This window comes from Labrus bergylta, chromosome 21, assembly GCF_963930695.1.
Source record: "Labrus bergylta chromosome 21, fLabBer1.1, whole genome shotgun sequence".
Classification (NCBI taxonomy): Eukaryota; Metazoa; Chordata; class Actinopteri; order Labriformes; family Labridae; genus Labrus; species Labrus bergylta.
In genome coordinates this window covers 7,342,793-7,356,218 of record NC_089215.1, presented here as the reverse complement: position 1 = coordinate 7,356,218, position 13,426 = coordinate 7,342,793, and the positions used below count along the sequence as shown (strand labels likewise).

The 13,426-nt window shown below is 40.6% G+C and overlaps 1 protein-coding gene across 1 annotated transcript in view; it reads left to right on the top strand.

The window, feature by feature from the left end:
• dock1 (dedicator of cytokinesis 1) overlaps positions 1–13,426 on the top strand; it is a 201,673-nt gene that overhangs the window by 133,523 nt on the left and 54,724 nt on the right. The window contains exons 28-29 of the mRNA XM_020644719.3: positions 914–1,015; positions 2,412–2,506. Of these exons, the coding sequence (XP_020500375.2) occupies positions 914–1,015; positions 2,412–2,506 (197 nt within the window). The remainder of the gene's footprint in view (positions 1–913; positions 1,016–2,411; positions 2,507–13,426) is intronic.

Sequence of the window (13,426 nt, the reverse complement as noted above, 5' to 3'; positions counted from 1 at the left end):
AAATAAAGCAGTTTAGGGTTGAAATTAAGAAAACTCTATTGGTTTGCATCGCAAGCGGCCATGAGATTTACACCGGCTAACGTTAATATGTTTGCTAGGTGTTAGCTAACTGTTAGGTTAAGAGTCGTTCAACCTACTGAGTCAGGCTACATTAACAATTACTGTAACCCTATCACTCTCATAAAGAATGATCCATATATTTATGTATCTATTTATTTATTGCACTGGTATCAGATGGCTAGCCAAAGTACCTTGTTTTGGCGAACACTCAAGTCAAGGTATCAGTAACAGAACATCTCCGATTTCAACTATCATATCCTGGTAAAGAATTAGAACCGTTATCTGCAGAAATCATTTTTCAAATTAGACTTTTCCCCTAAACTTTCAGCCTTCAGCAGTAGAATTCAATCCAGTCACACAGGTCCACAAGGGCCCCTCCACACAATATGTCGCTGCATTTCAAGTTCCTTCCCTTGCTCTTTTCTCCACTTTATCTCAGCCTTTGTCCGCACTCATCGCTGGCATGACACTTAACAGGCAGCGCAAATCCCTCTCCCCAAAGCCCACCACACGTTTTCTTTCCCTTATCTGCTCTCCTCAGCACATGTACAGCCTGCTAACCAGAGCCAGGATAGCAGTGTACAAAGTAAAGACAGCACTTTGGGGACCTCACAGGCATTATAATCAGTGGAGACAAAGAGCTGGGGAGAGCAGGGCAGTAGGTTAATGAGATCAGCCACTGAGAGAGGGCAGCCGACTTTTCAAACCTGGGAGGCCGGGCCTGCTTCAGCACTCAGATTCAATCAACTCAGCTCGTCAGTATCCATCAAAATCACAGGCACAGAGTCATTCTATCCTCATCCTTCAATTTGAACCTGATTGTGTATTGAATCCACTTATTTCTCTTCTCCAGGGGAGCTTCGTGGCCAGCATGACTGCCACGCTGAGGCAGATGGACGACTATCATTACGCTCATCTGATCAGCACCTTTGGCAAGATAAGGAGTGATGTGGTGGTGAGTACACCTTATCAGCATGTCCGTGTCTACTGGATGAGATACTCCCAAGCTGCTTTGTCATGCAATAACTTCAAACGCAGGCCCATTGTTCACTTTTATTTTGCGCTTTACTTTTTGAGAGAAATCAAGAGTTAGATTAGATCTCTTCAGAAAATGTTTAAGCTCCACAACCAAGTATGAAATAGAATTTCTGTTTGTGTCGACTGTGCTCTTGATGATAGTAACTCCTAAGGGGAGGCAGATCTCTCGCTGCAGCCAACAACTTGTGGTAGAGGGATAAATCTCATTGATGTTATGGATTTTAGCTCTGAATAATTCCTCCCTTAAAGCTGTATTTCCTTAGTGCCTCCTGCCAGATTAGCATTATGTTACTCCATCTGACAAGTGAGAAAATCCCACTGTTTGCTTTTTACCCCGGCAAACGGCTCTATAGCTACTTAGGATGTGCAGGACTCTGATTTAGATTCCAGGTAAAGCTGTATAATCTTCAATAGACAGAGATTGTGGCTTCACTTGCAGCACATCAAGCTTTTAAATAAGTATTAAATGAAAGAAAGCCCTGTCAGATCCAGTAGGATTACTACTTATTTGTACCTTTTGTTGTTTGATTGAGCTTGTATATGCTGCTAAGCGATATTTCTTTGTCCCTACTTTCTTTTTATTGAGACATTAATTACATCTTCCAGGTAAGAAATCAATATGAATTTCTGACCTCTGTGGTCTTCTTCTCGGCTTGTTTGTGGCTGCCTGTCTAGTTCCCACAGCAGGACAAACAATCACCGTGATGAAAGTGGAGCTTTCCACAGATTTATTGTTCCCGAAGCTGGCATGAGCCATACCCACATTTCAGAACTGGCAGTAGCCCAAAGGACTTTTTGCTGTTTTTGTTTGTTATGCACACCACCACGAAAACACAGGAATTCATCCAGGGGTGAAACATAGCCAGGAATAGATTTAAAAAGATATCTATGATAAATGAATAAAAAAAATGGATGTACTCATTCTGGGCTTTAAAGTTAAGGGGTGAATGCTGGGATGTGTCTGCAGCGATAAAAACAAAATGTTGCTACACAACCAAAGAAGCAGAAAAGTGATGAAGTATTTTCTTTCGCTCATGAGATACAGTAACATCACTCCTGCTTTGTCTGCTGCTGATGAATGCGTATGAATGGGATTAATTACTTCTAACGGTATCCCTACATACACTCTGCCATCAGTGTGTGAATGTGTGAAAGCTCTTTGAGTAGTCAGAAGACTAGAAAAGCAGCATACAAGCTGAAGTCCATTTACCTTGACTTTAAGAAGTACTCTCAACAGTTCAAGATGCTCTGCTCTGATCTCAGAGGTTAGAAAAACAAGAGTTTTCATGTTTCAATGTTTCTCTCTCTTTCAGGATTTCCTAATGGAAACATTTATCATGTTTAAAGATCTCATTGGGAAAAACGTCTACCCCTCCGACTGGGTCATAATGAACATGATGCAAAATAAGTAAGTACAACATTGTTGGACACACGCTCACACACACTCATACACAAACACACACAGATCATACTTTCTGCTTTACACCCCCAAACACTGTCGTTGCTAAGGAACAGCAGTCAGAAGCGGGTAAGGGTGTTGCCTAATGTTTTTCTCTCCATGCAAATATCGGCACAAGGCCTCAGCAGTGGAGCAATCAGAAGAGCAGTCAGCGCAGCCGCAAACAATCACATGAATTATAGATGCTCGGCTGTACACCGCCTGCTAATCTCCAAACTTAGTCCCTGAATCTCTTTACTTTGTTGCGTGTTGTGCTGCTGCGCTCTTCTGTTTTATTAATGTGTGAACTTTGCCTGATTCCATTTTTGCAAAGAGATGTGAAAAAGAGAAGCAACATATTTTGCAGTTGACGGATATGGTCGAGAGCATTTTTGGGGTTTTTTTTTCGCACTTGTCAGATGGATTCAGTGAGAGAAAAGAGTTTAAAGGCTTTTCTTGTGAATTTGTTCGACTTCCATTGGTTTCTTTTAGACAGGACATGTAACAGAATGTGCTGTTCTGCTTAATTATGCAATGGAACAGCAACAGCTGTCGGACGAAAACCTTAAGTCCAATATTCACTTACTAAAACTGAAACGCCCTGTTTTCCCCAACGGCATCCATGCATTATTGAAAGTGCTAGATGTGTTTTGAACTGTGGTCGAAGAGACATGGTCACTGTGAAATTAGCATACTTTTAAAAAAAGATGCCAATGCATGTAAAAAAAACAAAAAAAAACACTTTTCAGGCTCACAACAGACTGAAAGAAAACAGCGATGAAGTCGTAAACATGGATAAATGAATGGTAGAGGATTTAACCTTTAAAAACAATGGTCAATAAAAACGTGATAAAACAAAGATTCATAAAGTTCAGTTTCACTTAATGTCTGGAAGAGAGTCTTCTGAATCTGGCCATGTATCATATATTCAAGAAGATTAAATGTTTAGTTGAGGCTGCCATAGCGCATATCCTTGTTTTTATGAAAACACAACCACTTTTACTTTTTAATTGTATGTGTTCACAACCCTGGCGCAAAGCTTAGCAATAACTTTCATTCTATCCTTGGTTTTGCTCGATATAAGAAATTCTGTCATGTCTTTCTTAAATTAAAGGAAATGTAATTGCATGGAATTTTACACTGACATCAGTTGAGGCCATTTATTCGATTTGAAGTGTAATGGGAAGATATTCAACTTTGTTAACCAAGCAGTAATTCTCCACATACTTGTGAAGAGACACTGTAGTGTAAAATAGTACATGAAAAGAGAAAAAAAAACACCAAAATTGGGATAACAAGACTCTTCACATTACAAGCGAGTACCTGGAGCTCCGTCTATGGGAGCCGAGCTTTAAAGTGGCCATTTACAGCAGGTGCAGAGCTTATAAAGGCAGGTCTTAGTTGACTGTGAACAGTTTAACAATCCGCCCACTCTTTCAGGAACTATTCCAGCATCATCTCCTGCCAGGATATTTGACTGGAGATTGCATTGCTACTCAGTTTTTTGGCTAAATTGCTTTGATCAGCCAATTCGATTGCAACAAGCCGGGCGCCACTTTGAATTCACAACAACCTCCCTAAAAACATCGTCAGCCACCTGGGTCACAATGCTGAAGACTTCAGCATTGCTCGGTGATGATGCTCACATTTGCCCTGCAGGTGTGCTCATCACACCAGTTGGGTTGCAGTGTTTGGAGAATAAAACCATGCAGTTCTGACACTCCTTATAAACACACACACACAACACATGCTCGCACATGCTTGCACTGGACTAACAAGCCCTGTGAAACACTACATACTCACTGTGATTCTGTGTTAACTGGAGCAGCTTTAGGGGTGTGTCGAGCATCACTGAACTCCCAGCAGTTCCTTCTCAGATCGTGCTTTGTAGTCCGTGATGTTTTATTTTGACTTGCAGACCAGGCCGTTGTGTCATTTCTCTTGTCACAGCAGAATCTTCCACAATCGAACCTTTTGTCTCTTGCACTTGTTTGTGACAGCCGTTAGATTCATTCTGCATTCCAGTCAGCGCTTTCCGCTTCTTGCCGGAGTTAAATCATTGTGTAACTCGATGAAAAACAAGCCAGTCAAAGTCTTAGTCATCTCACAGTCTTTGCACCTGAGCCCGTCTGAATACTGCAGGCGTCAGATTTGCAATAATTTAGCACGGCTCTACCGTACCTCGCCATCCGTTAAGAGTGCGTATGATCAGTTGTTGTGAGAACCCCTGACACTTTCATCCATCCCATTAGAGGGCTATAAATGTGTTGCATTAACAGTCTTAAGGGCATAGAAGCTGTGAATGTGCGTCATGCTCTTTTGCTGTTCCCAGAGCACCTGTAGGAATAGTGGCTATTATATTTCTTATAACGATGGGGGGGGGGAATGCAACGTCATCACTCAGATGACACATTGTTAGTACGTATTTGCCATCATTGTCAATGATTGTGAGATCTTGGTCAGCATGGGTCAGCGATGGTCTGCACTTTGTCAGCCGTGTGTGTTGTGTTTTCTGTGTTGTCTGACCACGGCTGAATAAATCTAAGATGATCCACACAGTCTGTGTCACGATTTCATAATTGTCCATCTCATACAGAAATAACACCCACCTAACACACATTTTTAGAACTTTTTAGAACACATTTAATGCCATATTATCACATGTAAAAATCCCTCAGTCCCTCCTCACAGCGCCTTGTCTCTCTGCAATCCACACATGCCACAGTCAGCTCACAGATAGCCACCCACAGCAGCAGCAGCACACGGGTTCCTTTCATGTCCACACATTACGGAAGCACCGCTAATGAGATGGGCATCAGCTGAAGCAGCAGTCGTTTTCCTCCCACTCCTTCTTCTCCACCCATTGCCACTTATTTCCTCCAGGTTGTAAACGGATTTATGGGCTTTAATTGCCCCGAGGACAACGGCATCAGGATGGTTAGCCACTGTCTGCCATTTCTCCCATGCCAACAGGCCACGGGTTCATAGTGACAGCTAATTGGCAGCAGGGATGGACCCATGTGTTCTGTTACATTAGACATGTTCAGAAACCGTGCTTTACTTCCCAATATGAATTTCTTTCGCTCGACTTTAGTCTACTAAGGGGTAAGACTAGTAGGTCAAAGACATGTCAGGGCCTCGAAGGCCTAGAGGTTAGGTCACGCCCCATGTCAGAGGCTTTAGCCCTCCAAGCAGTTGACTCAGGTTCAAGTCCAACCTGTGGCTCCTTTTCCGCATGTCATTGGCCACTTTCTCGTCTAATCTCCGACCACTTTCCACTGTTCTATCTAAACAAAGGCAAAAAGAACCCACAAACCTTAACCTCTAAAAATGATATATACCGGTACATATGTGTATATATCTGCAATATTGGGGGATGAACACCAATTGCTGGATTTTAATAAAATGGCCTTCTTTGCTTACAGAGCTGTGTCACAGTTTGTAACTGTCATACGATTATTTAGCAGAAGAGAGCTGATTGGTTTGACAGTTTGACCAGTGCATTGACTTTCATACGTGCCACTCCTCAATACTTCATCGAGGCATCCAAAGTGGCCGATACCAATACTGTTACAGATAACGGTACCTTACTCGCACTGGTATTCATATTAATTTAACTTAATCTAAAATGGGAAAGAACTGGTTCACCAAATAAGGTAACACTTAGATGATTGCTTAATTGGGATATTAAAAATCTATAGATTTTTTTTTAAACACATGTTGGTGCAGATTTACAGAAAAATGGTGATTTGTCTTAAATACGCCTTTATAAGAAAAAAACAAACAACTTAGTCTCTTCTTTAAATGTATCAACATCTTGAAACCTTCGTGAGAGTAAACTGCCTTGATTGTTGTTAAGAGCATTTCCTAAATTAACAAAAGTTGGTATGTGTTTAAACATTATAGCCACTGTCTGTTTTCTTTAAGGGATTAAAAGCCCTGCTTCACATTCTTTACTAGACAACAGCTGCTTTGTGCACTCAGCTAAATGTGCTCCCATACAGATCTACGTGGTAAACTTTTCAAGAGCTCGGCACTCTTCAACCTATGAGCCTCAGATGTGCTGAGTCTCTGCATACTAAGTGCAGCCATCATCATCAGCATGAACAACATATCTTGGCAATTTTTTCATTTTTTTTTTTTTCATTTAATTGTAAGGTGATGCATTTAAGCATCTGTGGATGTAACAGCAACCAAAAGATGTAATTAACAGATTTAGTCAAAGTTCTGTTGCATGAACCGCTGTAATTAGGGATATTTTACAAATAATAGTTTTCGTCTCTCAGTGTAAGAGCTATTGAACCACAAAAGAAAGAAGGTCCAGTCAGAAGAGCACAAAATGAAAGACAAATTAAATTTGATTGAAATAAGTACTATAGAGTCAAAGTATGAGTGCCAATTCAAAGGAAAGAAGGAAGGCTTTTTGTTTGTATTCTGAGAATGAAGTCCAAATGCTGAGAAAAAAATCTTATAGGAGATTATTTTGGCTTTAATTTTCATCAAAAAGGTTTCACCTTTTGTCCTTTTACCTGAAAGTTGCTTTCTTCTACATCTTGACTGAATTGCTGAATAAATAAAAGGGTTTTATAATTGCATACACATTTACAGGTTAAACTAGGTTGAAAACTAGCAGCGAATATGACGGACTTCAAAGTAGCGGCAAAGAAGAGAAAATCTAATCCTAGTGGGGCGAAAGCAAAGTGAATAAAGCTCGGTCAGAAACCAGGGTGAACCATAGGTTGGCTTTCACCCACAGACGTGGAGTTGACCTGCTTTCTGTTGCACAGACAGGTGCCAAACACCAGCAGTTAGCTTGTGCTAATGTGTGGTAGCTTACAGTGTAGGTAAAAGCAGTAAACATAGACAATACGTCCTGAAGTGAGTGTGCGCTTCTGGGGGCGATGTTTGAATGATGTGATTATAATCTACAACGATCCATGCCACTGACACCTTTAAAGTAAGCAGAGCTATTTGCATAGATGTTGATATAAGCTATACATTTATTCCTTTCATTAAACTATGAGTAATTGTAACTGTCAAATTGAGAGAATTTATAAGAATGTGGCCCTACAGCAGTGATTAATCATTGAAGGTGTGAATCCCTGCCTTTAGATTACCACATTATGTTCAACTTTGTTTGACTGGAAAGACAACAACAATCTCTTTGTCTTTAATGTTATAAAAAAAAGTTTTAATAAAGACACGATTCAACTTTATTTATGTAGTTTAAGTAGGGCTGGGCACGTTAACGCGTTATTTTCGCGTTGACTCATTAATTAATTATCGCCGACAATGATTTTATCTCGCATTAACGCAGTTTTTATTATTTATTTTCTTATTGTAAAAGTCTGTTGCTCACTGGCTTTTATTTTGTAAAATTCCATCGGAGACTTTTTTTGGTGTAAGAAACTGACGTGAAAGCACGTATTGCTCTGCAGTCACTGTCCTCAACGAGCAGCGGGTGCTGCCGTGAGCCCCTCCCCCTTCCAAAAGCACTCACAGGCTGTCAGTGTCGGCTCGCGCAGCAGACCCAGCTGCCGTCAGAGAGCAGAGAGAAGACCCAACACCACTCTGCGTCCACACTGCAACCAATGCAATAAGCTTTAGTTTTGTATTTATTTGCTTTGATTACATTGTTTGAGTTGAGAAGTACATTTACAATAAAAGTGCGCTATACACTACTTTTTAATTCATTATTGGATTTTGCGTATAACAATGCGATTAATCGTGATTAATCACAGGAACTCATGCGATTAACGCTATTAAAACTTTGAATCGTTGCCCAGCCCTAATCTTAAGTGTACAATAAACGTCCGACTCAAATCAAGCTGCCGGTAATTTCCTAAAATAATATCAAGGACATCTCTAGGAGCCGTTAATTAAGTGTATGAAGAGTAGATTGATATAAACAGGGAGTTCTCAGTAGAAATGAGAAGATGAAAGCCCAAATGAGCTAAAGAGGCAGCTCTTTAACCCATGCCACCGGTCCCTCACAGACTCGTTCGGAGAGGCTTTCACATACTGGATGGCTGCCGTTTGGAGTTTTCTCCATGACTAATCCAAGACCTGCAGGGCAGGACTGAAGACAGGAAGGAAGGAAGGAGGACTTACAGAGAGTGGAAAGACTGCCAATGATGTTGTGATCCTGTTTGGCCCCGTACAATCCACCTCCCACCAAGATAAAATACACAGAGCCTGTGGGCTCATGGCTATTGGATTTGATGCACTCCCCTCAAAGAACTGCTGTTTAAGTGACTCCATTTGTGGTTATTTTCAAACAAGTTGCTAAACTCTTCAGAAGATCGACTAGGTCGCCCCATTTTCTGAATACAGAAAAAAACATCCTGAACATAGATTTATAATGTAGCATTTTATTTGTGCTACAATTTCTTCAACCAATAAAATTATCCACATTTCTTTAAAGGAATAATGTGAGACTTTTTGATCTAGTAGATGTCGCCCTTGTGCACCTTCATTAAATCAAAACAAACTGCTGTTTGCCGACACCTCCGCTTTTCTGAAGCCTCCGCTCAGCGACACACCTCCGACCCCCCCTCCACTCCCGTTCACATGAAGGAGTTAACAATTAGAACGCACCATAATTAAGCACCATTAAGCACAAGCGGTGGACGAAAGTGTCCTTTGCTCAAGCTTCTATCACCTGTGGGCCTGCCTTGTTGTGTTAGCAGGCTAATGTTGAAACACTGCATTTAAAGTTATGTTCCTTGCAGCCAGTTGCTATTAGACTGCAATCATTTGATGTTGGAGTGTTTTCTATACTTGATAATGGGTGTGTTCATGTGAGAAGTTTTATTTCAAACTCTCAATACGACTTAAATAGAGAATTTTCAGTGTTGCTACAGAGATGTTTGACAATAGCAACACTCAATTCAAAGCTTTTCAAGCCTCAGCTTTGCTGTGGAGAATAAAAGCCTGACCTTTCAATGACTTTTCCTACTGTGCTGCTTTGTTAATTCAGTGACAGTTGTCTGCTCGCTCGCTCTGGAGTTTGGTTTTTTGGAGCCCTTATTTATAATTCTGCAATTAATGAGATTAAGACATATCTTCACAAAGGAGCCTGGGACGGCTTGTAACACAGTTCTGCACCCTGCACTGCATCACCAGCTGCTGTTAGATGTATGGCTGTTTATTTGCCAACGGGTCTGTGTATGTATGCAGATAGAAGATTAACTTTAAGCTTGTGGCGTATACGCAAAGAGCTCTGATGTAAATGCCAAACACACCACCTTCTCAGGCTGATCTACTTTTTGTGTTTGCGTGTTAATATCTGTCACAACAATAAGCCCTCGCACAGGCATGTTAACATTGTTTTGTCCACAGAGTGCCGTGTTCTTGAGCAGCTCTGATTGTTCCCTGCCAGTTGGCCTTTAAATATTGCCCTCTGAAGCGCGATAACATCCAATTTGATTTCCCTCAACATGGTGGTTTTATCAAAGTCATTGTCAAGAGGCAGCAGGGCGGCTTACTGGGCAGAAAACGATCTGTCAGCTGGACATGATACATCAGAGCTGCAGGGGGAGGTATTCAGATCAGAAACTTCAGTTAACCAAACACTACGTCAGGGTTTAACTTCACTTTTCTTTGAGCTAGTTGTGAAGGCCAAGCTAATTTAAAGTGCGTACGGGAGTGATTTTCGACATTGCGTCACAATTTTTTATTTGTTCTATAAGTGCAATAACTCAACTGTGCAAAGTAACCAGTAACTGTTACTGTCAAGTGACTGAAGCTGAGTAAACGTAGGAGTATAAAGGATCATAAAATGGGAAATTAATACTTAAAATTCAGTAAAATGTGGGATATCTTAAACATTAATTTAGCATCCATCCATCTATCCATCCATCCATCCATTATATATACCGCTTTTTCCAGTTCTGGGAAGAGGGGTGCTGGAGCCAATCCCAGCTGCCATTAGGCGAGAGGCGGGATACACCCTGTACTGTTCGCCAGTCATATCAGTGAGTCATCACTTTTTAAAAAGAGTGAAGTCAAAGTCCCTTCGGGTTTGTTGTTCTTAGCTCTCTGTTCGTACGGGGCGCTTCTTTCAGCTTGTTTGTGATTCGCTCAGAGGCTCAGACATGTTTCATTCGCTTGGAGCCCTCCCTGTCCGACCGTCTGCCCTGCAACAACGTCCGGGAAGAGAGGTTGCCCCGCCCACTCAGGGACGCTGTTTAGAGCAGGCATGATGGCAGAGTTTCATTGCAAGAGAACAAGTCAAAGAGAACCAACAGACTTTCCAAAACGAACATGAAGACTTTGTTTAGTAAACAATACCTAAAATAAAAACCTAATCAACATCGGGATGCGAATCTGAATGAAGATCAGTCGAAGAAACGGCTCCTCAGTGAGGGGAGGAAAAAGGAGGGCGGTGTGCTGAAGGGACAGCTTTGTTTTGGTTTGAGAGGCTGGTTCCAAAGTGCTGGACTACTGGACGTCTACTCTGTCAGTCGAATCTTTTATTTTAAAACTTGAGGAGGAATTTCAATTATTTTCAACCTTGGCAATCGTCGAAACCCATGAATATGAAACTGATGCTATGTGAAAGCCCTGTGTCATCATCTCTAATAAGCTGAATTTATCTGCTGTCAAGGATATGAACCCATGTTAACAGTTTCTCAGCAGCACATTGTCTTCATCAAAACATTCTTAGAAACGTGAATAACTCCTCAAGTGTGCCAAAAGTGCATTTGCTTATATTTCTAGCTCTCTGGTTATCTACAAGAGTGAAGAGTCTCATTTATATTTAAGATATTGATAAAAAGTCAAAATGTCACAGTTGAGAGTCCGCTTTTATTTGATTTGTGAGTCATCTGAAAAACTTGAAAATGCCTCAATATCTCTCATCTATGGCTCCATGTGAACTTCGCCAACACGCTGACTCCTTTGCAGGAAGTGGGCGTTTTCATTCTCACAATTATTTGGACTTTTGTCTGAATCAGCCTGTGTTGCCTCATTAGTAACACGCTCACCTCTTCACTAACTTTTAGCCTGGATAAAAAAAAAAAAAAGCCGTCTTAGCCGTCATTGTTACACCTCAGATCTCTGTTTTCATAGGCTGGAGGAATCAAGCGCATTTCAGCTTTGACACTAGCTGGCATCGCACTGCCGGGTGCTGCCTATCAAAGGGGACTGCGGATTTTCTCCACTGAATTCCAGTGGCAGACGGGGCATCACAGGCCTTTGTGGTGTTCATTTTGTATTGCAATTTTTAACTCATACAATTAGTTTTTTTTAACTTCTTGGCCTGCATTTACAGTTCAGTTACATCTACATCAAAATGCAGCAATTGTCTTCTGTGGATCTGCGAGTGCTTTCTAAATTTCCAAAAGCTCATTTAAATCGCAAACTGTCTTCGTTTCTCTTCAGCCAAAGTCTTAATTTATCTCCAATATCAGGTTTCTGTTCCCTTTCATCCAATAATTTGCTTTATGGCGAAAATACCAGCAAAACTAAAACAAATGTGGTCACATTTCAAATGAAAAACTACAGATTTATATTTAAACCAAATATTTGATTTGATACATAAGAAAAACATCAGCTAATGTTCTCATTCTACCAATTTCTGACCTAAAACTTTCATTTGCTACGTGATGCGATAGGAAAGGTTAAGCTAACAGTAATGATAGCTAGGAATTGGTGGAATGCTAACTTTTTAACCTTTGTGATTTCAATGCAGGCTAAGTATATGATGGGTTATCAATTTTTGTTGTTTGACCCTGAATTTTTTAGCCAGATTTAATATTTTGAGTTGCCTATTTATCCAACCCAGTAAACAAACAAAAAAAGGGTTTGTCAGATTCCCTTTCTTTATACGAGTTTCAAAATAAATAAAAAGTCTAAATGAAGAGATTAAACCTTCTACTCACCCTTGTGATATTTCTGAGTTTCCCCTCAGGTACCCTAGGGTGTTCTGTTCAGTAGTTTTCTTACATCTGAGTTTATCTGAAAAGCTATGACAAATTTCAACCATATACACTTGTTTTTTTTTTTTTTTTTTAGATGCATTGCAGATCAGGTCACACAGCATTGGGAATTGAATTGAAAATATGTTGACTGGTAAAGTGATCTACTATTAGATCAGCTGTCTGAAATAAAGGTAATGTAATTTAATAAATTGGGCTGATAGTGATGGTGTTCGACCTTGCCTTATCTCTGAGCGCAGGTAGATTCACTACGCCAGCTATTAAGCAGTCACATGCAAATATATTCTGATCATTATCTGGGATGCTCTCTGAACTCAATTAGCAAGTATGATGTGCTGATAACTTTTCATTAGCATACATGTTGGGTGTTTATTGTGAAGATCACCTGACTGAGCTCCAACCTGTCCTACCACAGCTTGCAGGAAGTTAGCTGATTTAAAAAAAACAAAAAAAAACAGCCGGGGTGTAAAAAGCAAATCCCTTGTTGTGTGAGCAGAAAAGTAAATGCACAGCACATCCATCAATCAGCGGTAATGGGGGGGATTTTTCTGACACTGACAGTTTGAAGGGGCATATTTATCATAACGATGCCATATGTATACCATGTTAGAGTGAGCCTAATGTGTAGGAGTTGCTGTACTGCTCTTTAACTGCCTAATTAACAAGTTAAAGCATATTCAAGTCATTTTTTTGTCTCCCTCGGCAGAAAATAAGGAAGCCTGTGCCGGAGATGATTAGAGCTACCTTGATTTCCCTGTTGAATTCTTGGAAGAAGACAAAAAAAAAAAAAAAAGGGGGTCCTGAAGAGGGCAGGCTGTTTTTAGGAATTACACATTTCTAGGGTGTCCCCAGAAAATCCTTGATGTCTTAGCTGAAAGCCTAAAGCAAACACTCAATCCGTCGGCTGAGCCTTTGATTACATTTATAGCAGCAGCTTAAATTTCCCCAG